Raw genomic sequence first — 27,011 nt, forward strand, 5'->3', positions numbered from 1 at the left:
GGCCCTAATACTGTTTTTGATCACATTTTAAACTATTCACAGGATTTTCTGATTTAAACATCTTGAAGACACCACATATTTAAAATCCCAGGGCTTGAGTCTCTATAACTATTGTTTATTCACTTGAAGCAAGACTGATGCAGACACTTTACTTACTCACTCAGGCTCTTTACTTCCTCAGTTTCTTTTTTACTGTAACTAGAATATAATTAGCTGTTTGTACAGGAAAGTTATGAAGAGTTAATTAGCTGGTGATTGCAAGTATGCTTTACAATGAAACGTTTCAGTAGATTGACAATTCCTTGATTTTTTAAGGTAAACGATTGAGTGCATTTTTCAAAGGGCTTTGTACTTCCTTATCAATTTTGCCCTCTTTCTTTGAAAATGAATATAAAAGCTTCCCATTGTAGTTCCATGCTGATGATGGTAGCAAGAGAATGTTTAATAATTATCCACAGTCTTTTCACAGGTATGTCTGTTTTGCACAAATATGTCTATTTTCAGAGGGTTTGTCACGTGGAGTGACTGTGCTCTGTAGACATAATACTTTTGACTGTTAATGTTACAGTTGACCCCATAGCCTGGCACACATGATTCAGTTCCCTTTTGTATCATTTATTGGCTCTGTATCTTTGCCAAGTTATTGAATCTCTTTGAGGCTCAGTTTCCCCATCTATGACATGGAGATAGTATCACTTACCTCACAGAGTTGTAACGATCTTAGTATCTGATCCTGGTTGCATCAAATCCAGAGCAAAGTTCCATTTCCTTTAACCCTCCCCAAAATCACCTACTATGGGCCCCAGTCCTGTAAATCTTTTCTAATACCCTCTTACTAAGGTGCCCTTGAAGGTGAAGATAAGAATGTGAAAATGCTTTGTACAGGGCCTAGGGCATGAGTGACCCCCACAAACCCCTACTACTACTACTACTGTCATCATCATCATCATTATTATTGTTATTATCATTATTACTACAACTATTGATAAATAATAAGTGTATTTAGTCATCAAAAGCCCTGGTGACTAAGTATCTGAATATTTTATGTGGAAAATAGCCTTTCTGAAGACAGATGTAAAAAATATGATTTTAAGAACTAGCCTACTCCAGTTATTTGATACCCAGTTAAGATGTTACTATAGTACTTACTGGTTATGATGAATGGTAAACGTGTACAGTGCTTAGTTATTTCAAAAAATTTTTAATAATTATTTCTAATTAAAGGTAAAGGTTATCCTGATTTTTATTTGCAGAAGCCTTAATTGATCTGAGCTCAAATTTTATCTGTGGTCTGAAATATAAACTATAAATCTAGAAAATAAAACATAACATTTTCATAAAGTTAAGTATTTGTGCATAGTTCCCTTAGTCACTAATGGTTCATACCCATATCCTTCACGATAGTTCATAGTTGGCCTCTTTTTCTTACAAAATAAGGTTTATGTTTTAGTAAATTGAATTTCGTATTTCAGTCTAACTTACAACACAAAGCATAGCTAAAAGAGGGAAAATGCTACCTTTAAAACAATTGCTTCTGGGCTTCCCTGGTGGCACAGTGGTTTGGAGTTCGCCTGCCGATGCAAGGGACACGGGTTCATTCCCCGGTCCGGGAAGATCCCACATGATGCGGAGTGGCTGGGCCTGAGAGCCATGGCCGCTGAGCCTGCGCGTCCGGAGCCTGTGCTCCGCAATGGGAGAGGCCGCAACAGTGAGAGGCCTGCGTACCGCAAAAACAAAACAAAACAAAAAAAACAATTGCTTCTGATCTTGTCAAATTTTTCTGTGAGTGGGTTTTGGCTTGCCTTTTTGCTTTTTTATGGAGATATGTAATTTTCTCTGAATATTAATGCAGCCTTCCTTTTGACATTCTCTTCCTTTTATCTAGGAGCTGTTTACTTGGAGGGAAGCCTGGAGGAAGCCAAACAGTTATTTGGACGCTTACTCTTTAATGATCCGGTATTTATCTCAATTCATTTGATTTTTCTCAGTTATATATCATTACAGAAGATTTTATATCAATTAGTCTTTGTATTTTAAAGAGCGTGTAAGAGAAACAAAAACCCCAAATCTACCATAGATGGTAGATTTCAAGCACTTCAAAAATAGCTTAGGGCTTCCCTGGTGGTGCAGTGGTTGAGAGTCTGCCTGCTGATGCAGGGGACACGGGTTCGTGCCCCGGTCCGGGAAGATCCCACATGCCGCAGAGCGGCTGGGCCTGTGAGCCATGGCCGCTGGGCCTGCGCGTCCGGAGCCTGTGTTCCGCAATGGGAGAAGCCACAACGGTAAGAGGCCCGCGTACCGCAAAAGAAAAAAAAAAAAAAAAAAAAAAGCTTATTCAACTCTGTCACAGATGGGAAAGTCCTGTGGACATTTACACTAGTTTGACTTCTACCCGAAACCCCATCTTTCCTCAGGTCACTTTTAAGTTAAATATGAATACAAATAAGGTAGGACTTTGCTTTATTTTGAAGTATCTTGAAATTAATTATGATTTTATATTTTATAATCATTGGGTACCTACCCCATGCAGGCTTAGTTGAAGCTATAGCCTTTTGGCTTTTCTGTTTATGATTTGTTTTTATGTAAGTTATGTAGACTAGATAAATGTATATTTATTTTAGAAAGTCAGTTCATAGGGAGTTTCTGATAGGGCTATGAATAAAGAATATGGAAGTACTTTTTTTTTTTTGAAAGCAAATTATAGCTCAAGAAGAAATGATAGATTCTAAAATAATTCCTGTTTTTACTAAAGTATTAAGCCATTAATATTGCCAGGGCTACCTTTTTAATCCTGCATGTAATAGAGCATACTGGCTGCTTTTTGTACCCAAACAAGTCAATTTAACATTTAAAGGGAGAGGCAACTCTGTATTCCCTATTGAAATGTCATTATAATTGAATGAAATAGCCCTCATGGAGCAGTAAAGAACGTAGGAAGCCAGGGTTTTAAGCCTTTGTGAAACCTTCAATGTAAGTGGCTGTCAGATGTTATTACTGTATTCCTTAGGATAGTTAAAAAAAAAAAAGAATCAATAGTTTTGAAAAATGGGGCCTGGATGATGCTCATATCTGAGGATTTGATCTTCTTTTACCTGTTTTTATAGAGATAGGTGGTGATTTTATACGTGTGAATTTCCTCCCGGTGGGAGCATTATCTACAGGTGTTCCATGTCCCCCATTTTGTCCTACAACCTATATAAACAAGTGTGCATCTCGATTTGTATCTGTAGCAGATGTATTTTAAGTCTTTTTCTCAAAACTTAAAATAACTTTGTTCTGGCCTTTATCTTTTGTTGGCAGTTTCAGCAACCTCTTTACTTTGTTTGCTCCTCCAGCCTTGCCTCTGTGTGCCCCCTCACCCCTTGAACCTATCCTCCACCTACTCCTGCCCCTGTCCTCCCATCTTACCTGCATCCCCCATCCACTCTGTGTTCCCATTTTCCTGAATTATATGCAGCTTTATACCTGGTAGTCTTAATTGCATCAGTTTTGTTTAGATTCTTTTCTCTCTTTAAACTGCTTCTCTCCCACTTGTCTACTTAGCAGGCTTATCTTTTATTTCCAGTACCAAGTACAATGCTGGCATGTGCAGAGTTTAATAAATATTTGTTAAAGGAATGAAATGGATAAATGACTAAATGAAAAAGCAGAGTCTGAACATCATCTTACCAATGGGACGGCTGACATTCAGAATTTGTTTTAGTCATTTTAGTGTGTCTTTTGTGAAATTGAACAGTGCTTAGTAATATATGGTCTTCCCACTTCAGCGTTTTCAAGTGCGCACACTTGGACAGTCTAACTCATCTGACATCTCCATACCGGTTTACATCCCTTAGTTGTAGTATGTGAGAGATTTTGGCGAACCATCGTACTTTTTCTTGAGTAATGGTTCTGTGAAAGTCCAGTCAGCCAAAGACAGCCAGAGACAAGCTGTAGGTTTACTGACTCCACGCATGGGGCTGGGGGAGGGGGCAGGGGGCATGCTCATAACAGGGAGGGGACCCTCCTTTCTGAGGCCTGGGCTGGTGCTGACCGGTTCCGAGGGGCCAGGAAAGCAGGGATCAGTTCTTGTTTGGTTGCCGTGTCTGAGGCCGGGTTAGAAGAAGCAGTGGGGGCTTCTCTGGTGGCGCAGTGGTTGAGAGTCCGCCTGCTGATGCAGGGGACGCGGGTTCGTGCTCCGGTCCGGGAAGATCCCACATGCTGCAGAGCGGCTGGGGCCGTGCGCCATGGCCGCTGGGCCTGTGTGTCTGGAGCCTGTGCTCCGCAACGGGAGAGGCCACAACAGTGAGAGGCCTGCGTACCGCAAAAAAAAAAAAAAAAAAAAAAAAAAAGAAGAAGAAGGGGATTAATTTGGGATTGGGTGCTGTCAGGAGCCAAGGGGCAGTTTAGCTATTGAGTGTCCCTCGCAATCTTTATTTCGGGGCTAAGACATAGCAGAGCAGGTCAGAGGGCAACACTGGTGGGAGAGCAGTTGTTTCTCAAACCAGGGGGTCGTTCAGGGTTTTACAGATGCTGTAAGACCTTGAGGGAAATGCTGTTTCCTGTTAACTTGGAAGCTGGCTTTATGTGCATCGTCCTATCAGCCCTGTTAACAGAAGGGCTATTTTTCTTTCTCAGCCTGAACTACTTTTTACTCTTTCAGCCCCAGGATGATTTTGCCAATTCTGTGTTTTCAGGTCTGTGTGACCCTTCCCGGCTTACCCAGCACATTCAGAGCCACTGTTTCCATTTGACCATCCAATGACCCTCTCAGAAACATAGGGAGCAATTACTATGTAATCTTTCCTAGTCTCCCACTCCCCACCCCATACACACCTCTTTTTGTCTGTGCATATCTGTCCCAATTTCTCTGACCCAGGCCTTTCTCTGGAGCTCCAGAAATTGGAAAAAGTGTCTTTTCAAATTGCCTCTGGGCAGCTTCACCTGGGTGTTCCACAGACACCTAATTTCAACAGGTTTAGTATTTGAATTCAATGCCTTAGCCCCCAAACATATATCTCCTTCTTTAATTTTATGATCTAAACCAGAAACCTTAGGGTATTCTTTTGTCCTTAAGCTTTTTTCTCATCTCCATTCAGTTGCAAACCCCTGTCAGTTCGGTCCCTCGTATCTCCTGAGTGGGTTTATTCTTGGCCGTACTGCTGCTTTTTTTTTTTTTTTTTTTTTTTTTTTTTTTTTTTTTTTGCGTTTTTTTGTCCTCTCACTGTTGTGGCCTCTCCCGTTGCGGAGCACAGGCTCCGGACGCACAGGCTCAGTGGCCATGGCTCACGGGCCTAGCCGCTCCGCAGCATGTGGAATCTTCCTGGACCGGGGCATGAACCCTCGTCCCCTGCATCGGCAGGCGGACTCTCAACCACTGCGCCACCAGGGAAGCCCCGTACTGCTGCTTTAACGTTTGTCCTCCTCGTCTCTCATCTGCCATAATTAACCCGTTGTCCTTCCCTGCTGCTCTAGTCCATCATTCATGCTGCGTTTAGTGTTGTCTTCTTTTTAATGCAGAGATTTGATTATGGTCTTTGTGGCTTAAAATCTTTGGTTTCTTTATTGCCTGCCAAAGTCTATATTACACAACATAGCATTTAATAGTTCTCATAATCTGACTCCCACCTATTTTTTCAGTCTCCTTTCTTTTCACTCCCTCTTTGTGCCATTCTAGGAATTACCTTTTTTTAATTTTAATTTCTTTTGAGTCTGTTATAATTTAACCAATAAGTGTTTATTTTATTTTATCTTTTGCTTTACAGTGTTGTGAAAAATTTTTTTTAGGTTTACAGCAAAATTGAGAGGAAGGTACTGAAATTTCCCATATATTCCCTGCCCCACACATGCACAGCCTCCTCCACTATCAGCATCCCTGACCAGAGAGGTAAATTTGGTATAATCAGTGAACCTGCACTGACATATCATAATCACCCAAAGTCCATAGTTTACATGAGTGTTCACTCTTGGTGTACATTCCGTGGGTTCAGACAAATACGTAATGACATACAGCCACCATTACAGTGTCATACGTTTTCACTGCCTTCAGATCCTCTGTGCTCTGCCTATTAAGAGTTACCCTTTTGTGTGTGTATACTTTGAGACCTATTATTTGTGTATGTATGGTACCCTGCTTTTGATTCCCTCCCTCTGCTGATGTACTGAATTCCTCAGTGTTCTGTGTTCTTAAGAATACAGCTGAAAAGTCACTTCCTTTTTGAAGCTTGATCTGACACCCCAGGCAGAGTTTTCCTGGCACTTGGTATATATACATCACTATTATAGAATTTGTCATAGTTTATTAAATTATACTTATTTACCTTCATTCTTCCCCACTAGGCTCCTTTGAGGACAGAGATAGTGTCTTATTCGTCTTAGTAAGCTAATATGTAACAGGTATTCAATAAAAATATGCTGTATGATCTAATGTCCCAACAGTCAATGAACATTTTCCAGAAGAGCAAACTGAAGGTAGAGGCTTTACCTAAGGTCCTTGGGCTAATAGAAGGCAGAGCTGGGATTCCAGTCGAGATCTTTTCCAGGGTATTTTCTCTGACCCCAAGGGGGCAACAGAACCTTATCTCAGTGTGCAGGGTAGAATAAAGGAAATGGATGCCATTGAAACAGGCTAGTTGTGAGGTTTTTAAGCTATTACACCAAGATGGGTGACAGCAAACATCAAAGAAGAAATCAGTGTTTTTGAGCAAAGAATACATAGGAGAAAGGAGGAAGATGAATCTAGAAGTCCCTGACAGTTTTGAGCTTTGGAGATTGAAGTTGGTCAGGAGAGAGAGTTGTTTGTCGTCATTGTTGATGTCATCATTATTAATAGTGGCATTTTCTGTGTGCCAGCACTGGGTTCAATGCTTTGAGTACATTGCTTACTGAGGCATCAGAGAACAGTCTGAAGTAGGTACTGTGATTATCTTTGTCTTACACTTGAGGAAAGGTTGGCTCAGGGAGGTTAGGTAACTTGCCAACGGGGAATCAGGATTAAATCAGGCAGCCTGTCTCCTCATCCTGCAGCTTTTTCTAACACCATACTCCCTAGTTTAAGGTGAAAGGTAAAAAGGTATGATTTGGTCATTTAGGTTTGAGGTAAAAGTGCCCATAAAGGCACCTAGAGTTATGGACTTGTAGCTTGGGTGAGAGGTCAGAACTGCAGCAGAGATGAACAAGTGATTTAAACAGAGGTAGCAGTTAAAGCAATGGGAATGACAGGGCTCTCCAGAGAAGCAGGTAATGAATAGGTCAGGCAAGGGGCTGAAGTTTGGTAAATGTCCGTTTCAGGTACAGCAGGAAGAGAAAAAGCATTGAGAGAACATGAGAAAGCTGCAGGAAGGGAGTGACATTCAGTATAATTTATGCTACAGAGAATTCAAGGGAAAGGTTATTGAATTGGTTAAGAGAAGTCCTTTAAATAGCTTTAAAAGAACAGTTTGATATTTAAGCTTGTTTTTTATATTGGCAAAATAAAACACCAAAAACAAAACCTAAGTGTATTTTATTAAGATGCAAGTTGTACAAAAATATCAGGTATTTTATTTCACTTTGTCATCATCTGATCACAAGTGATAATATATTTTCCTATACTTCCCCCCTCCAAAAATTAAAAAAAAAAACTTGTCTTTTAAAAGTTTTGTCATTTATCTCAAAAACCTATCATCGAGGCCAGAAAGGAGATTCAGTTGGAGGCTCCCTAGAGTCTAAAACTGAAGGAAAAACACTTTAATCCCGAGGAAGGTCTAATTATAACTGCCTCTGGATTTAACTCAATGGATTAGGATTTTCCACAGAATTTATTCTTTTATTTATTCTCTTCTTTCAAGTATACATTTGTAATGATCCACAGTAAAAGTGTGGTCTTACAAATCTAAGTGTTTAGGAACTAGATATGGGGTGTTTTCCACTCCATCTTAAAACAACTCAACGATAATGAATTAGTGCCTAAATAAAGGACCATTTGAGATGAGTTTTCATTACAAAAGGCACAGCTGATGTACATTTCTGGGGAATGGTAAACTAAAAAATGTGATTAAAACAGCAGCTTAATCCAGTGTATTAGGTTAAGCAAATGGGTAACTTAGTTTTAAAAGGTGTCTTTGACTCTTGGGGGTGTGGGAGGCTCTTTTCCTCCCCAGCTTAATAGGCTAATTAGAGTCACTGCAGGCAATTTGAGTGGTGAATACACTTAAAAAAAAATAGTTTGCCAGCACTATTAAATTTGCAATAAGTGGAGTCAGCATCTAAAATAGTTCAGTATTTCACATAATGGCATTTTATTTAGCACTCTAGAGTGTGTTAAATGGCTCCCTCAAGCATTAAAGGCATCACTCCATTTTCCAGGACTTGCGCGAAGTCTGGCTCAATTATCCTCTCCACCCACTCCAGGTAAGTGTGACCTTCCTGTCTGCAGTAAGCTTTATAACTCTGGGCATTCATGATGCTTCAGTCTGCCTTTTGTCCCTTCCTGCTTTTATTCTTTGATTCCCTTCTGTGGCTTTATGACTTTAAGCTGGGGTGTCAGACCGGAGAACTTTGGAACAAATATTAAAACGATGCCATGTGTTGCCCTCTTTGTGGTCTGGGGTGAGGTGGGGGAAGCACTGGGAGTCACCTTCCCTCACGAGGCAGGGAGAACTACTTGCGTGGCTGTGGTTTGGTCCCTTCTCTTCCGCAAAACAGTGATAGTCAAAGCATAATATGTTGTCTCCAGTATATCTACATGCCTGCTATTATAGGGAAAATAATATGGAAGCAAGTCTGGGCTTATTACAAAGTAGAACAAATACTAAATTAACATTGCTAAATCGTAACCTAATTTGGGTCTTAGAAGTTGAGGGCTTTGACTTTGATGCATAAAACATATTGTAAATTAAAATTTTAGTACAGTATAATGGCTTTTTATTCAAGATTTTGGAATTTAAAAGATCTACATATGGTGACACTTTTTTCCCCAGTTGGTTTAAAAATTCTTACTATGCTTTTATTACCATTTTACCTTGGAGATACACATCATATACATACACATGTAAATGTATACTCATATATACATATTTTTGTATTGTATATTATGTATATATAAAAGTCATCACTAGTGGCTGAACTCTCTCATGAGAGGCTTTACAGTAATAAGTGACATTAATTCAGAGTACTTTAGAAACATTTTATGAGTATGAGCTTGCCCAGAGTTCCTGAAAATATTCATTTTATTTAAACTCTTCATAATTGCTCTCTGCTAGTGGTTAAAGTCTCATTGTTATGTGGAGCACCTGACTAGTGGTATAATAATCTCCAGTGTGATAAAACTGAATCCAGTTTTAATGATGTTCATTTGCCAAAATAGGTTGGTCCCTAGAAGACACGCAGAGGTCAAGTTACTCAATGCAGAGATTCTCAAAAGCTGGTCCCCAGACCAGCAGCATCTGCATTACCTGGGAACTTATCAGAAAGGCAAATCCTTGGTCCTTATTCCAGTCATACTGAATCAGACGCTCTGGGGGCAGGGCCTGGCTATCTGCTTTTAACAAGTCCTACAAGGGTTTGATGAACACTAAAGTTTGAGAACCACTGAGTTACCAGATAGATATATATGTATTCTCTACCAGTGGTTCTTTAGCTTGCCTCTTCCTTGGAGAGCTAGTATAATACTTGGGATTTTGAACTATCTGTGTACAGTATTTGGCCTTGAAATCTGATAGAAGATTGGAAAATATTATTTGAGCCTTCTTTAAATATTAGGTTTGTTTGCCATTCTAAGGGATGAGAAAGAAGCTTTCGTGTTTTATTGGCATTTCAGAAATTTCTGCCCGTGGGAGAAGGAAGTTTACAAAACACTATCTTAGAATGGATAATTACTTTTGTAACTAAAAACCGCATGTGATTTTTATTTCTTTCTTCTTGTAGCTTCAAGAGCCAAATACTGATCGACAACTTATTGAGACTTCTCCAGTTCTGCAGAAACTTACTGAATTTGAAGATGCAATTGGAGTAATTTTTACCCATGTTCGACTTTTGGCAAGAGCATTCACATTGAGAACTGTGGGATTTAACCACCTGACCCTGTAAGTTAGAAGTACTCATGTAGTTCTAACATGGGCATTTAGACAAGCAGTCCCAAACGTTTGCTGCATGCCCTTCCAAGGTTGGGGTCTCGAACATATTTCCAGGGAAGTCACGTCGTTCGATGGATGAGCAAGCAGACACCAGTGTGGACCAGAGGATATGCTCTCATCCAGTATTTTTGGTCTCATTGTCATGCATCTTATTTCTCTGTAAAGTATAAGAGAAGTGTGAAGGAAGTAAAAACTTCTTCTATGAAGGGACAAATATTATAGGCTTTATAGGCCATGTGGTATCTGTCATGATGATTCAACTCTGCCATAGTAACAAAAGCAGCCACAGGAAAAATGTAAATGAATGAACATGGCTGTGTCCCTTTTTACTAAAACAGGCCATAGGCTGAATGTGGTCCTCCAATCCCTGCTCTGGATGAGTGATTTGAACATGAGCTAATGAAATAATTAATAAAATAACCAAAACGTTGTTTCTTTGCATGGTGTGTTTTATTCAGTTTTGGCTTCCTTCCCCCAAATCAGATATTCACAGTTCTCTTTACACTGTAAAGATTAAGAATTCTTGTCATAGATTTTTTAGTCCTTAACCTAGAGTCCAGATTTGAGTAATGGAGTGTATTTTTCAATAAAAAGATAAAGATTTAGGGCTTCCCTGGTGGCGCAGTGGTTGACAGTCCGCCTGCACATGCCGTGGAGCAGCTGGGCCTGTGAGCCATGGCCACTGAGCCTGCGCGTCCGGAGCCTGTGCTCCGCAACGGGAGAGGCCACAACAGTGAGAGGCCTGTGTACCACAATAAATAAATAAATAAATAAAGATTTAGCAAAGAAAATTCTTGGGCCTTTTTGCTTTGTTTTGTCTGTATGAAGATTGTCTGTGCAACATTGTTGTCTCTGCTGTACAGTTGACCCTTGAATCACATGGATTTCAACTGCATGGGTCCACTTACATGTGGACGTTTTTCAATAAGTATGTGCAACAGTGCTACACAGGGTCGGTTGGTTGATTGGCTGGATCTGCAGATGCGGAACCGACTGGATTTTTGACTGAATGGGGGGGTCGCTGCCCCTAACCCCCTCACTGTTCAAGGATTCAACTGTGCTTTATTTTTCAATTGATACTCCCCAGCTTTTGGCCAGGTACTATTTACTAGTCTTTATCTTAGCAGTTGTTTAATCCTTATAGTACTTACTTTACTCTCCTTTGAAACTGAACCTGTATTGACTCAGATCTCTTCTCAGTTGAGGGGCCTTAGGGAATTATTTTTAGTTTTGTGCTTTAAGCAAGATGAACACTTTCCTTTTAACATCATGCCTTTTGAAAAAATTCTCTGTGTTTTTTTTTTTAATCCACAAATGCTTATTGATCTCTTTGCATTGATGTTTTTTCCCAGAGGCCACAATCAGAGGATGGAATTCCTCGGTGACTCCATAATGCAGCTGGTAGCCACAGAGTACTTATTCATTCATTTCCCAGATCATCATGAAGGACACTTAACTGTGAGTTTGTATTAAATCATTTCCTCCAATAAGATTGCTGTATAACAGAGAGCAAAGATTAGAAGAACCAAATATATATTTATGTAATTGACTTAGTTCTTGGTGACTTTAGCATATCATATGGTTTTGTTTCATTATGTAAATTGTGTGCAAAACAATATATGATAAGAGCTCATTTCCATTTAGTGACTGCCTACTCAGTGCAAGACGTTGAGTTAGGCTTCATGGGGGGAGCAAATATTAGTTGACACCTAGTCTATCCATAAGAAGTTTAAAAACTATGAGGAGAAATTAAAAATATAAGTAAATAACTACAAATTCTCTCTCTCTTTCTATATCTATATACATATGTATATAGATATAGTGTGGGGTGTGTGTATATACGTATACATGTACACTATAAAAAGTATGAGTAATTGTAACTAAATACAGGGAGTACCACGTTAAATATTATAAAGAGACATAGGGAAACTGTGCTGTTTAGGAAAAGTAAGATTTCTTTCAGCTGTGGAATTTCTAGAAGGCTTCATGGATATGATGATGTTTGAGTCTTTAAAAGGATGAGTAGGATTTGGCCACTGGGAATTAATGGGAAGAAATTTCTATGCAAAGACATTGCACACATTGGGACTGCTGAAACAGGGGCACAGCATGGAAGATCCAAAGCCTAGTTTGAGGGGCTTCTCTGGTGGCACAGTGGTTGAGAGTCCGCCTGCTGATGCAGGGGACACGGGTTCGTGCCCCGGTCTGGGAAGATCCCACGTGCCACGGAGTGGCTGGGCCCGTGAGCCATGGCCGCTGAGCCTGCGCGTCTGGAGCCTGTGCTCCACAATGGGAGAGGCCACAGCGGTGAGAGGCCCGCGTACCGCAAAAAAAAAAAAAAAAAAGCCTACTTTGGCTGGATCATGTGGAGTTGAAAGGGACTTAGAGAGACAAGGCTTGATTTATGACCAAAGTGAAATAGTTCCCATTCCTCTCACCTTTGTTTCATTTTATAAAATTTTATTGAGCTTTTTTATTTGCTGGGTGTGGTTTTTACCCTGTGAAACCAATCAGTAATAAAACCAGAGTGGAGAACAAAACATATCTGGAAGCCAGTCGTGATGATCTCTCCCAGCCCAAGGAATAACCTTTGAGAAGTCCCTCTAGAATTGGGCATTGGAAAAGCAAATATTTTATTGGGCAAATAAAAAGAGTACTCACTATAAGACATTTTGTGAGTGCAGACATTCTTCATTAGCTTGAGGCAAATAAGTCTTTCATACTTTGCATCTCTACAATTTCTATACATGTTTTGCTTTCAATAGAATTGGATCTTATCTCTGCAACTGTGAACCCTGGAAATAGTTTATGTGACACACAAATATTGGATTTAGGGAGAATATGGTTATTTGACTATGTTTAGATGTAATTTTTCAGCAGAATTTCTAAGCCCAACAAAATATGGTCCTTTAATTCTTTCACTCAGTGAATATTATGTTCCTGCTATGCCCCATGTACCATTATATGGGAAATTGGGAATACTGTTATTTTACATTTAGTTTAAAATTAGCAGTTTGATTACCACTTAAAGTTAACTGCTTTTGGATGGACAAGAAATTCCTCTTGAATTAATATTAAGTTCTTAAGAACATATGAGCATTTACCAGAAATAAACTAGTATCTAGTATCTTGCTCTACATTCAGGAATCAATAAATGCTCGTTCAGTATCTTCCATTAGGGAATACACTTCATAGCTGTCAGAGTATCTGGTTGGTCTGAGAAATGGCGAAACTAAACCAAATGGCTTAAGTGGTAATTCATCTTATGGCCATAAAGAGACCACTGTTGAAAATGTGTGACTTAAATACACACATTTACCCCTATATTCCCACAAATTAATTGTGAACTCCAGGATTTTGTGGAGCAGGGACGTATGGATCAGCAAGTTTACTGCTTCTCTTCTTGGCCACGGCACATCCCGCCCCTGACCCCCAACACTGAACAGATAATGAAACCAGAACTCAGAAAGGCATGGGCCCTGCCCAAGGTCTGGATAAAGGTAAAAGCAGGACTATGCTAGACTCCAGTTTTGTGTTCTTTCCAAAATGACTTCAGTGCTGTAACTAATTTTATCCAAAATGTGTTTATCAGCCTTGCTGTCTTAAAAATAAAGAATTTTTGGATAGCTTCTTAGAAAAATGTTAACAAAGAACAAAATTCTGATATGATGGTTTTATGAACTGTATTCACAGAAAGCTTCTGTAGAAATCAGTAGGACCAAGAGATCTGCTGACAAAACAAAGATGTTCAGTCATCAGTGAAATACATATTTAAAAGATACTGACTCTCATTAATGTCTCTTTGATGTGGTTGCTCCCTCCCTCCTCCTTTTTTTTTTGCGGTACACGGGCCTCTCACTGTTGCGGCCTCTCCCGTTGCGGAGCACAGGCTCCGGACGCCCAGGCTCAGCGGCCATGGCTCACGGGCCCAGCCGCTCCGCAGCACGTGGAATCTTCCCGGACCGGGGCACGAACCCGTGTCCCCTGCATCGGCAGGCGGACTCTCAACCACTGCACCACCAGGGAAGCCCCCTCCCTCCTTGAGCCGCTGTCTCCCATTGGCTTCTATGATGCTGCACGTTCCTGGTTTTCCTCTCACCTCTTGAGCTACTCTCTTAGCCTCCTTTGCAGGCTCATCCTATTCTATAGAGCTGATGAATATTCCAGGATGTACAAGGTTTACTCCTAGGCATTTCTTCTTCTTAGTAGAGTCTCTTATAGGCAGTCTTTTCCAAGTATAGCATTAGTTTCACTCTGTAGGCAGACTTTTAAATGGACTTCTTCAGTCCCGTTTCTTTTCTGAGCTCCAGTGCCAGCTGCCTTCTCATCATCTCCACATGTTGAAGACTGAACTTGAAGTCTTCTGCCACCTGGGTCCTCTACCAGTATTCCTTGAGTAGTTGAATGGCAACATCACCCATCCAGTGTTGCAAGTCAGAAACCTAGGAGTCATCTTTGATTCCTCCCTCTGCTTCCCTTCCCTATGTTCTAGTCCATTCGCAAGTTTTGACAGTATTACTGCTGGACAGTGTTATGTCTTCATCACCCAGATCCTCTCTACCGACCTCTGTCACCTGGACCACTGCAGTGGTTTCTGCATAGCTGTCACAGTGTTACAGGAATATGATTGACAGAGAGACTCGGTTAGAAGAGGTGGCATTTACTAAATTGCAAAGGATAGGAATCTTAAGGTTGTGCTTATACAAAGCAGTAGGCAATGCAGCAGGCTCAGATTTCCCATGAGATGTGTGTTACTATTGGAAAAGCTGGTCTTTGCCATTCTTGTACTCTCCAATGGGGGACATTGTCTCAGGTTTCGGGCCTGTTGGACAGCGTTACGGCTTCCTACACCAGCCTTCCTGAATCAGCTCTTGCTCCCATGCAGGCCAGGAGTCTTCTGCCTTCTGCGGAAGTCTTCTTACCTTCTGCGGCCAGTGGAGTCTTCACCACACATATTTTGTGACCACACTAGCCATTCATCGTCAGTCCACTTCGGTTGTTCCTCTTCACCTCCCCAACCTTCTCAGACCTCTTCTCTTTTCTGTTGACTTCCTCTCCATGAGTCTGAATACATCTGTACGTTACCTTCTATTTTATGTCTTCAGTTCTTATTTGCCCCTAATTCCATACTCAAATATCTCCATATTTAGAGATATACGTGGATATCTAGATATACTTGATCTCTGGTTGGATTTCTATCGGGCACCTCAAACCTAACATGGCCGAAACAAAACTGATTTTTACCCCCAAACCTTGGTGTTCTCCATATCAGTAAGGATTGTTCTGTTCTTAGCTCAGGCTAAAAACCTTGGAGTTATCCTTAACTCTTCTCTTTCTCTCATCCTACACCTCCTAGCCATTAGCATAGCCTGTTGATTTTACCTTAAAAGTTCGTCCCAAACATAACTACTTTTCACCAGCTCCACTGTTATCACCCTGGTCTGGACCACAGTTATCTTTACCTTAAATTACAGCCATAGCCTCCCAACTGGTCCATCCCTCCCCACCCTTCAGCCTATGTTCAGCACATGATCTAGACGGACTGTTTTTAAAGAGAAGTCGGATTACAACTTCCTTTGTGCAAAACGTAAAGATTTCTCATCTCAAGGGTAAAAGACAATGTTGTTACCTACAAGACCCTGTATGACCTGCTTGCCTGCTGCCGTCTTAGACTTTTTCTCCTAGACACTTCACATTAGCCTCTGTGAGATTCCTGCAGGACACTAAGCAAGCCTTTGCCTCAGGGCCTTTTACATGCTTGCGGCCAAATCCCACACCTGTGTTCAGATGTCATCACCAGTGAGGCTTTCTTTAATTCACTCTGCTTGATAGTAACCTTTTTTCCTCATCCCCAGCTCCCCTCCCCCAGTCTGGAAGCTTACCTCCATTTTCTCCTTCCTTTTTCTACTTAGCACATACTATTCTCTCATCAGAGTGTAAACTTTGTCTATCTTCTTCACTCCTGATTCCCTGGGTCCTTGGACAGTCCTGGCATATCAGTGCTCAGCAAATATGCTGAGTGAATAATCATCATATTCCAGTCTAATGCTCTTCATTTTTTCTTTGGAGAGTGAAATGAACAAGCCTGCCCACCTACCCGGCCTTGTGTCACATATTTGTCTTATCACTCTGCACCTCTTACCTGGCCTGCTTTGTGTTCCTCCAAGCTCTCTCCTGCCATTGGGTTTGTACATGTTCTACCTGGAGACCATTCTGCTTCCTGCCCTTACTCTCAGCTGCCTGGTATCTCCTACTCTGCATTAGATGTCAGTTCCCGCATGACTGCTGCCTGCAAGGGAAACTTTCCAGCCAAATTTCTGTGTTCTTTTCCTTCCTGGCACTTATTTGAGTTTTCCTGTCCCACTAGCCTGGAAGTTCTGTGAGAGCATGTGTTTATTTATCACTATATGTGCAGCAGTACCTGGTATATGTAGGCTCTCAATACATATTTGATAAGTAGAAGAATGAGAGTTTTGTGGGCAGCTAAGTCATATAGAGAGGGAAGTGGAAGTGGCATTGGAAGGAAACAACATGTTTTTTTAATGTGTAAGGAAAGAAGCTGAAAACTATTTATGAATATCTAAGGATTAAAAGTAATTTAAAATTTGCAGAGGATTACTTACTGCAGTTGCATTTGGCTGGGTAGAAGGCAGGGAGAGGATGGCTAATTATTCATTATTGTGATTAAAGAACACACAACTACGGCGAGGCATTAGTTGGCTCAGAGCTGTTCCCTTGCACACTCGCTTCATAGAGAATAAGGACGGTTGAGCAAATGAAATCGTGGTTTTCAAGTTTTGAATGCTGATGGGGGAAATCTATAGTGTTCTATAAGTTGGGTGTTCAAGAAGTCCTGTTTGGGAATGAATGTCAGACTTATATAATTGTGCTAGCATGATGGAGTTTGAATTGGGATGTATAGGGAAGAGGTTCTATTTCATAGACTGAAGTTTTGGTTTTTGAGGGTAGAACCTATTCAGTAGAGTCAGGGTAAATAGGCGAGTGTCTCAGAGAGCATTTATTTAGACAAGAATGCCTCTTTTATCACACTTTCAACTTTTAACATTTGCATCTTTTTCACCTCTATTTCATTCTTTTCTCTTAGCCTTTCCTATAAGTTTCCGAGCTAAAGATAGTTGTCAGTCCCATGCCTACAATGTGCAAGGCACTGTGCCTAGTGGAGGCGTCCACCAGCAAGATGAACTTGCAGAAATTTTTGTTTGTAGAGGAATGATTTGGGGTAATGAGAAAGCAAAGATTACAGATAAAATTTGAGAACCAGTGATCTAATCCTTCCCTGCTGCCTTCAGACAGCACTAAGCATAAATCAAACAAGCTATCTAACAGATCTCTTTGCGAGGGTAGATTCCACAGCCTCCTGTTTGAGAATTTCTCCATCACTGTCATAATTTGGCTGTTTGTATCTGACCTGCACTCCAGCGGGTAGCATTTGCATCTCTACAATTTCTATACGTGTTTTGCTTTCAATAGAACTGGATCTTATCTCTGCAACTGTGAACCCTAGAAATAGTTTATGTGACACACAAATATTGGATTTAGGGAGAATATGGTTATTTGACTATGTTTAGGTGTAATTTTTCAGCAGAATTTCTAAGCCCAACAAAATATGGTCCTTTAATTCTTTCACTCAGTGAATATTATGTTCCTGCTATGCCCCATGTACCATTATATGGGAAATCGGGAATACTATTATTTTACATTTAGTTTAAAATTAGCAGTTTGATTACCACTTAAAGTTAACTGCTTTTGGATGGACAAGAAATTCCTCTTGAATTAATATTAAATTCTTAAGAACATATGAGCATTTACCAGAAATAAACTAGTTCTTTAGTTATCACGGGAAATGGAGGCCATCTGGCTACCACTGTTGGTATGAGAGACCTGTGTGGCACATCACTGTCATTTTTAATAATATGTTCTACTTTCACCCCATGCTCTTGTAGTAAAGTCCTCAAAATAATAAATCAGAGTCTACTGTTTTACACTAGATGGCCCTCTTTGGTAGCTCACGTCCCACAGCTGTGGTTTTCTCTTTAGAATCAAGAGTGAATGGAAGTTTAAGGAAGAGTGCCAATGTGTTTCTTTGCTTATTTTAAACCAATAAACCTTTCTCTTATTAAAATTTAAGTTTACACTAATTAGGAAAGACTGCTATGTTGAGATAATAGAAAACATACTGGATTCTCAAAATCGCACTTGGCAATTTGTGATATTTTTGTCGGTCCTTGCCACTGCTTCAGGAACTCAGCAGTCTTTTTCTCAGCTTCACGGAGAGCCCTAACTACAGCTTTCCTCACTTTTTCTGCTAATTTCAAGTTAAATTGTATCTTTTTTGCGGGGTGTTAAAAAAAGTTGTTAAGGACAGGTTAGCACTTAGTAAAATGGAGAGCTTTGAAGACTATTAGTGGACAGGTATCCAGAATATTTTGATTGAAGACAAATCCAGAGGAATTCCTAGAACCTCCTATAACCATTTTCCTATAACCGAAGAGCAAGCGTATCTTATAATGATGATGTCAGTAATAACAGCGGCTAATGTCTCTGTGTGTTTATTATGTGCCAGTCACTGTACTTAGATTGTATACTCATTCACTTTAATTCTCATTACATCCCTGTGAAGTAGGTACTACTTCCTCCATGTAATGGATGTGGAAACTGAGCCTCAGAGAGATTTAGTAACTTATACAGGGTCACCTAGCCAGGAAGTGGTAGAGCCGTAGTTTGAACCCAGGCAGCTTAGCGCCAAATCTTCTGCTTTTTACCAGTACATCTAACTCAAGGCATTGTTTGCAAAACAGTTGGGTGCTTAATGTTCATTTTCAAGGTTTCTACTAAGAAATGTTTCTTCTTTGTAAAATACTAATTTATAGCATTGACATCTGCAGGCTTTCCAACCTCATGTCTTACCCCATTCAAATCCATCCACCAAAATGATCTTTCTATAATAAGAAAGTTACCTTGCCACTGCTCCCATTTGACACCTTTTGGGACTCCTCTTCCCTTATAGGAAAGTAGAGACTTCTTTTACATCACCTGCAAGACTCTCTCTGCCCAGAGGCTGGGCAGCCTCACCTGTATCAGCTCTTCCCCACCAGGCTCAGATTTCTCCTCCAGTTCCACCCAGGAATCACCTCACTGTGTCATGGCCCCTTTCCTTTTTTTTTTTTTTTTTTTTTTGGCTGCATTGGGTCTTCATTGCTGCGCACGGGCTTTCTCTAGTTGCGGCGAGCGGGGGCTACTCTTCCTTGTGGTGCACCGTCTTCTCACCTCAGTGGCCTCTCTTGTTGCAGAGCATGGGCTCTAGGTGGGTGGGCTTCAGTAGTTGTGGCACGTGGGCCCAGTAGTTGTAGGCTGCAGAGCACAGGCTCAGTACTTGTGGTGCGCGGGCTCAGTTGCTCCGCGGCATGTGGCATCCTGCTGGACCAGGACTCGAACCCGTGTCGCTTGCAGTGGCAGGTGGATTCTTAACCACTGCACCACCAGGGAAGTCCTGGCCCCTTACTTTAATAGAGTTGTTTCATCATCCTGGAAAACCCCTTCCTACTGTCTTAGTCTATTCAGGCTGCTATAGCAAAATAGCACAAACAGGATGGCTTATGAACAGCAGAAATTTATTGCTCACAGTTCTGGAGATGGAGAGTCTGAGATCAGAGTGCCAGCATGGTCAGCTGAGGGCTCTCTTCTGGCTCGCAGACTTCTCATTGTACCTTCACAGGGTGGAAGGGGCAAGAGATCAGTATGAGGCTTCTTTTTTTTTTAGCATTTAATAAATTTACTTATTTAATTAAGTTCCTCTTTCTCGTGATAGCTTCTGATTTAGTTGTTGTTGTTTTTAACATCTTTATTGGAGCATAATTGCTTTACAATGGTGTGTTAGTTTCTGCTATATAATAAAGTGAATAAAATATACATATACATATATCCCCATAACTCTTCCCTCTAGCATCTCCCTCCCACCCTCCCTATCCCACCCCTCTAGGTGGTCACAGAGCACCAAGCTGATCTCCCTGTGCCTTGCGGCTGCTTCCCACTAGCTATCTATTTTACATTTGGTAGTGTATATATGTCCATGCCACTCTCTCACGTTGTCCCAGCTTACCCTTCCCCGTCCCCATGTCCTCAAGTCCATTCTCTACATCTGCGTCTTTACTCCTGTCCAGCCTCTAGGTTCTTCAGAACCTTTTCTTTTTAGATTCCATATATATGTGTTAGCATACGATATTTGTTTTTCTTTCTGACTTACTTCACTCTGTATGACAGTCTCTAGGTCCATCCACCTCACTGCAAATAACTCAATTTCATTTCTTTTTATGGCTGAGTAATATTCCATTGTATGTATGTGCACATCTTCTTTATCCCATTCATCTGTCTGTGGACACTTAGGTTGCTTCCATGTCCTAGCTATTGTAAATAGTGCTGCAATGAACATTGTGGTACATGACTTTTCTTGAATTATGGTTTTCTCAGGGTATATGCCCAGTACTGGGATTGCTGGGTCATATGATAGTTCTATTTTTAGTTTTCTAAGGAACCTCCATACTGTTCTCCATAGTGGCCGTATCAATTTACATTCCCACCAACAGTGCAGGAGGGTTCCCTTTTCTCCACACCCTCTCCAGCATTTACTGTTTGTATATTTTTTGATGATGGCCATTCTGAGTGGTGTGAGGTGATATCTCACTGTAGTTTTGATTTACATTTCTCTAATGATTAGTGATGTTGAGCATCCTTTCATGTGTTCATTGGCAATCTGTATATCATCTTTGGAGAGATGTCTGTTTAGGTCTTCTGCCCAATTTTGGATTGGTTGTTTGTTTTTTTGATACTGAGCTGCATGAGCTGCTTGTAAATTTTGGAGATTAATCCTTTGTCAGTTGCTTCATTTGCAAATATTTTCTCCCATTCTGAGGGTTGTCTTTTCGTCTTGTTTATGTTTTCCTTTGCTGTGCAAAAGCTTTGAAGTTTCATTAGGTCCCAGTTGTTTATTTTTGTTTTTACTTCCATTTTTCTAGGAGATGGGTCAAAAAGGATCTTGCTGTGATTTATGTCATAGAGTGTTCTGCCTATGTTTCCCTCTAAGAGTTTTTTAATATCTGGCCTTACATTTAGATCTTTCATCCAGTTTGAGTTTATTTTGTGTGTGGTGTTAGGGAGTGTTCTAATTTCATTCTCTTACATGTAGCTGTCCAGTTTTCCCAGCACCACTTATTGAAGAGGCTGTCTTTTCTCCATTGTATATTCTTGCCTCCTTTATCAAAGATAAGGTGACCATCTGTGCATGGGTTTATCTCTGGGCTTTCTATCCTGTTCCATTGATCTGTATTTCTGTTTTTGAGCCAGTACCATACTGTCTTGATTCCTGTAGCTTTGTAATATAGTCTGAAGTCAGGGAGCCTGATTCCTCCAACTCCATTTTTCTTTCTCAAGATTGCTTAGGCTATTTGGGGTCTTTTGTGTTTCCATACAAATTGTGAAATTTTTTGTTCTAGTTCTGTGAAAAATGCTATTGGTAGTTTGATAGGGATTGCACTGAATCTGTAGATTGCTTTGGGTAGTAGAGTCATTTTCACAGTGTTGATTCTTCCAATCCAAGAACATAGTATATCTCTCCATCTGTTTGTAACATCTTTAATTTCTTTCATCATTGTCTTATAGTTTTCTGCATACAGGTCTTTTGTCTCCTTAGGTAGGTTTATTCCTAGGTATTTTATTCTTTTTGTTGTAGTGGTAAATGGGAGTGTTTCCTTAATTTCTCTTTCAGACTTTTCATCATTAGTGTATAGGAATGCAAGAGATTTCTGTGCATTAATTTTGTATCCTGCTACTTTACCGAATTCATTGATTAGCTCTAGTAGTTTTCTGGTAGCATCTTTTGGATTCTCTAAGTATAGTATCATGTCATCTTCAAACAGTGACAGTTTTACTTCTTCTTTTCTGATTTGGATTCTTTTTTTTCTTTTTCTTCTCTCATTGCTGTGGCTAAAACTTTCAAAACTGTTGAATAATGGTGGGGAGAATGGACAACCTTGTCTTGTTCCTTATCTTAGAGGAAATGGTTTCAATTTTTCACCATTGAGAATGATGTTGGCTGTGGGTTTGTCATATATGGCCTTTATTATGTTGAGGTAAGTTCCCTCTATGCCTACTTTCTGGAGGTTTTTATCATAAATGGGTGTTGAATTTTGTCGAAAGCTTTTTCTGCATCTATTGAGATGATCGTATGGTTTTTATCCTTCAGTTTGTTAATATGGTGTATCACGTTGATTGATTTGCGTATGTTGAAGAATCCTTGCATTCCTGGGATAAACCCCACTTAATCATGGTGCATGATCCCTTACTGTGCTGTTGGATTCTGTTTGCTAGTATTTTGTTGATGATTTTTGCATCCGTGTTCATCAGTGATATTGGCCTGTAGTTTTCTTTCTTTGTGACGTATTTGTCTGGTTTTGGTATCAGGGTGATGGTGGCCTCATAGAATGAGTTTGGGAGTGTTCCTCCCTCTGCTGTATTTTGGAAGAGTTTGAGAAGGATAGGTGTTAGTTCTTCTCTAAATATTTGATAGAATTTGCCTGTGAAGCCATCTGGTCCTGGACTTTTGTTTGTTGGAAGATTTTTAATCACAGTTTCAATTTCAGTGCTTGTGATTGGTCTGTTTATAATTTCTATTTCTTCCTGGTTCAGTCTCGGGAGGTTGTGCTTTTCTAAGAATTTGACCATTTTATTGGCATAGAGTGGCTTGTAGTAATCTCTCATGATCCTTTGTATTTCTGCAGTGTCAGTTGTTACTTCTCCTTTTCCATTTCTAATTCTATTGATTTGAGTCTTCTCGCTTTTTTTCTTGATGAGTCTGGCTAATGGTTTATCAATTTAGTTTATCTTCTCAAAGAACCAGGTTTTAGTTTTATTGATCTTTGCTTTTGTTTCCTTCATTTCTTCTTCATTTATTTCTGATCTGACCTTTGTCGTTTTTTTCCTTCCACTAACGTTGGGTTTTTTTTGTTCTTTCTCTGATTGCTCTAGGTGTAAGGTTAGGTTGTTTATTTGAGATGTTTCTTGTTTCTTGAGGTAGGATTGTATTGCTATAAACCTCCCTCTTAGAACTGCTCTTGCTGCATCCCATAGGTTTTGGGTTGTCGTGTTTTCGTTGTCATTTGTTTCTAGGTATTTTTTGATTTCCTCTTTGATTTCTTCAGTTATCTCTTGGTTATTTAGTAGTGTATTGTTTAGCCTCCATGTGCTTGTATTTTTTACAGATTTTTCCCTGTAATTGATATCTAGTCTCATAGTGTTGTGGTCAGAAAAGATACTTGATATGATTTCAATTTTTTTAGATTTACCAAGGCTTGATTTGTGACCCAAGATATGATCTATCCTGGAGGATGTTAACACCATGAGCACTTGAGAAGAAAGTGTATTCTGTTGTTTTTGGATGGAATGTCCTATAAATATCAATTAAGTCCATCTTGTTTAATGTATCATTTAAAACTTGTGTTTCCTTATTTTTTTTTCATTTTGGATGATCTGTCCATTGGTGAAAGTGAGGTATTAAAGTCCCCTACTATGAATGTGTTACTGTCGATTTCCCCTTTTATGGCTGTTAGTATTTGCCTTATGTATTGAGGTGCTCCTATGTTGGGTGCATAAATATTTACAATTGTTATATCTTCTTCTTGGATCAATCCCTTGATCATTATGTAGTGTCCTTCTTTGGCTTTTGTAATAGTCTTTATTTTAAAGTTTATTTTGTGTGATATGAGAATTTCTACTCCAGCTTTCTTTTGATTTCTATTTGCATGGAATATCTTTTTCCATCACCTCACTTTCAGTCTGTATGTCTCCCAGGTCTGAAGTGGGTCTCTTGTAGACAGCATATATACGGGTCTTGTTTTTGTATCCATTCAGCCAGTCTGTGTCTTTTGGTTGGAGCATTTAATCCACTTACATTTAAGGTAGTTATTGATATGTATGTTCCTATTACCATTTTCTTAATTGTTTTAGGTTTGTTATTGTAGGTCCTTTCCTTCTCTTATGTTTCCTGCATAGAGAAGTTCCTTTAGCATTTGTTGTAAAGCTGGTTTGGTGGTGCTGAATTCTCTTAGCTTTTGCTTGTTTGTAAAGGTTTTAATTTCTCAGTCGCATCTGAAAGAGGTCCTTGCTGGGTAGAGTAATCTTAGTTGTAGGTTTTTCCCTTTCATGACTTTAAATATGTCCTGCCAGTCCCTTCTGCCTTGCAGAGTTTCTGCTGAAAGATAGCTGTTAACCTTATGGGGATTCCCTAGTTTGTCATTTGTTGCTTTTCCCTTGCTGCTCTTAATATTTTTTTCTTTGTATTTAATTTTTGATAGTTTGATTAATATGTGTCTTGTCATGTTCCTCCTTGGATTCATTCTGTATGGGACTCTCTGTGTTTCCTGGACTTGATTATTTCCTTTCCCATATTAAGGAAGTTTTCAACTGTAGTCTCTTCAAATATTTTCTCAATCCCTTTTTTTTTCTCTTCTTCTTCTGGGACCCCTGTAATTCAAATAAATGTTGGTGTGTTTAATGTCCCAGAGGTTTCTGAGACTGTCCTCAATTCTTTTCATTCTTTTTTTTTTTTCTGCTCTGTGGTAGTTATTTCCACTTTTTTATCTTCCACATCACTTATCCATTCTTCTGCCTCAGTTATTCTGCTATTTATTCCTTCTAGAGAATTTTTAATTTCATTTATTTTGTTGTTCATCATCGTTTGTTTGCTCTTAGTTCTTCTAGGTCCTTGTTAAATGTTTCTTGTATCTTCTCCATTCTATTTCCAAGATTTTGGATCATCTTTATATCATTACTCTGAATTCTTTTTCAGGTCACCTGCCTATTCCTCTTCAATTGTTTGGTCTAGTGGGTTTATGCCTTGCTCCTTCATCTGCTGTGTGTTTTTCTGTCTTCTCATTTTGCTTAACTTACCGTGTTTGGGGTCTCCTTTTCACAGGCTGCAGGTTCATAGTTCCTGTTGTTTTTGGTGTCTGCCCCCAGTGGGTAAGGTTGGTTTGGTGGGTTGTGTAGGCTTCCTGGTGGCAGGGACTGGTTCCTGTGTTCTGGTGGATGAGCCTGGATCTTGTCTTTCTGGTGGGCAGGACCATGTCTGGTGGTGTGTTTTGGGATATCTGTGAACTTATTATGATTTTAGGCAGCCTCTCTGCTAATGAGTGCGGTTGTGTTCCTGTCTTGCTAGTTGTTTGGCATAAGGTGTCCAGCACTGTAGCTTGCTGGTTGTTGAGTGGAGCTGGGTCTTAGAGTTGAGATGGAAATCTCTGGGAGAGCTTTCGCTGTTTGATATTATGTGGGGCCCAGAGGTCTCTCGTGGACCAATGTCCTGAACTCGACTCTCCCACCTCAGAGGCTCAGGCCTGACACCCAGTTGGAGCACCAACACCCTGTCAGCCACTCGGCTCAGAAAAAAAGAGAGAAAGATAAAGGAAGAAAGAAAGAAAAATAAATAAGTAAATAAAATAAAGTTACTAAAAATAAAAAAGTGAAAAATTAATTTTAAAAAGAAAGGAAGAAGAAAGCAACCAAACCAAAAAACAAATCCACCATTGATAACAAGCACTAAAAACTATACTAAAAAACAAAGAAACAAAAAAAGCCAAAAATGGACAGAGAGAACCCTAGGACAAATAGTAAAAGCAAAGCTATACAGACAAAATCACACAAAGAAGCGTACACCTACACACTCACAGAAAGAGGAAAAGGAAAAAATATATATATATTAAAAAAAAAAAAAAGGAAGAAAGCAACCAAATCAATAAACAAATCTACCAATGATAGTAAGCTCTCAATACTAAACTAAAATAAACATGAAACCAGAAACCAATGAGATGCAGAAAGCCAACACCAAGCCTACAGTTGCTCCCAAAGTCCACTGCCTCAATTTTGGGAGGATTCGTTGTCTATTCAGGTATTCTATAGATGCTGGTACATCAAGTTGATTGTGGAGATTTAATCCCCTGCTCCTGAGGCTGCAGGGAGAGATTTCCCTTTCTCTTCTTTGTTCGCACAGCTCCTGGGGTTCAGCTTTGGATTTGGCCCCGCCTCTGCATGTAGGTCTCCTGAGGTCATCTGCTCTTCGCTCAGACAGGATCGGGTTAAAGGAGCTGCTGATTCGGGGGCTCTGGCTCACTCAGGCCGGGCGGAGGGAGGGGTATGGAGTGCGGGGCGAGCCTGCGGCGGCAGAGGCTGGTATGACGTTGCACCAGCCTGAGGCACGCCATGTGTTCTCCTGGGGAAGTTGTCCCTGGATCACGGGACCCTGGCAGTGGTGGGCTGCACAGGCTCCCAGGAGGGGAGGTGTGGATAGTGACCTGTGCTTGCAGACAGGCTTCTTGGTGGCTGCAGCAGCAGCCTTAGTGTTTCCTGCTTGTCTCTGGTGTCTGTGCTGATAGGGGCCTCTTTTATAAGGGCACTGCTCCCATTCATGAGGGCTCCACTCTCATGACCTAATCACCTTCCAGGGGCCCCCACCTCCTAATGCCATCACCTTTAGGGGTTAGGATTTCAACATATGAATTTTGCAGTGACACAAACACTCAGACCATTGCACCCATTCTTCTCCCACTGGCAGATGCATTCTTTTCAGTTCTGACTCTACATTCATCAGAATCCACCTACATAAAATTTTTAAAAACGTACTTGTCCAGAAATTCTAATCCCTTGGTTCTTGGAAGAGGCCTGAGTACCAGTATGACAGAACTAACTAATGATTCTGTTATAACAGCCAGCTAGGTCAACAAGCCTCTGAAACGTTTTTACTCAGGGGTCAGGTCCTCCAGGAGGCCTTTTTGAAAAGCTGGGTTGGAGAAGAGTACCTGCGTGTGCTGTGGCCTCTGCTGTCACTGCAGCTGTCACAGTGCATTGCATTGA

The 27,011-nt window shown here is 40.3% G+C and overlaps 1 protein-coding gene across 6 annotated transcripts in view; it reads left to right on the forward strand.

Moving 5' to 3' along the window:
- The window catches only part of DROSHA (drosha ribonuclease III), a 128,554-nt gene that overhangs the window by 88,257 nt on the left and 13,286 nt on the right, over nt 1-27,011 (forward strand). For 5 of the 6 annotated variants that reach the window (XM_027092685.1, XM_027092682.1, XM_027092687.1 and 2 more), the window contains 4 exons: nt 1,886-1,956; nt 8,326-8,370; nt 9,886-10,043; nt 11,447-11,552. In XM_027092685.1, the coding sequence (XP_026948486.1) occupies nt 1,886-1,956; nt 8,326-8,370; nt 9,886-10,043; nt 11,447-11,552 (380 nt within the window). The remainder of the gene's footprint in view (nt 1-1,885; nt 1,957-8,325; nt 8,371-9,885; nt 10,044-11,446; nt 11,553-27,011) is intronic. The other variant, XM_027092684.1, reaches the window with a different exon arrangement.

Source organism: Aethalodelphis obliquidens, unplaced genomic scaffold (assembly GCF_003676395.1).
Source record: "Aethalodelphis obliquidens isolate GAN/ISIS:26980383/991018 unplaced genomic scaffold, ASM367639v1 scaffold80, whole genome shotgun sequence".
In the NCBI taxonomy this organism is placed as follows: domain Eukaryota; kingdom Metazoa; phylum Chordata; class Mammalia; order Artiodactyla; family Delphinidae; genus Aethalodelphis; species Aethalodelphis obliquidens.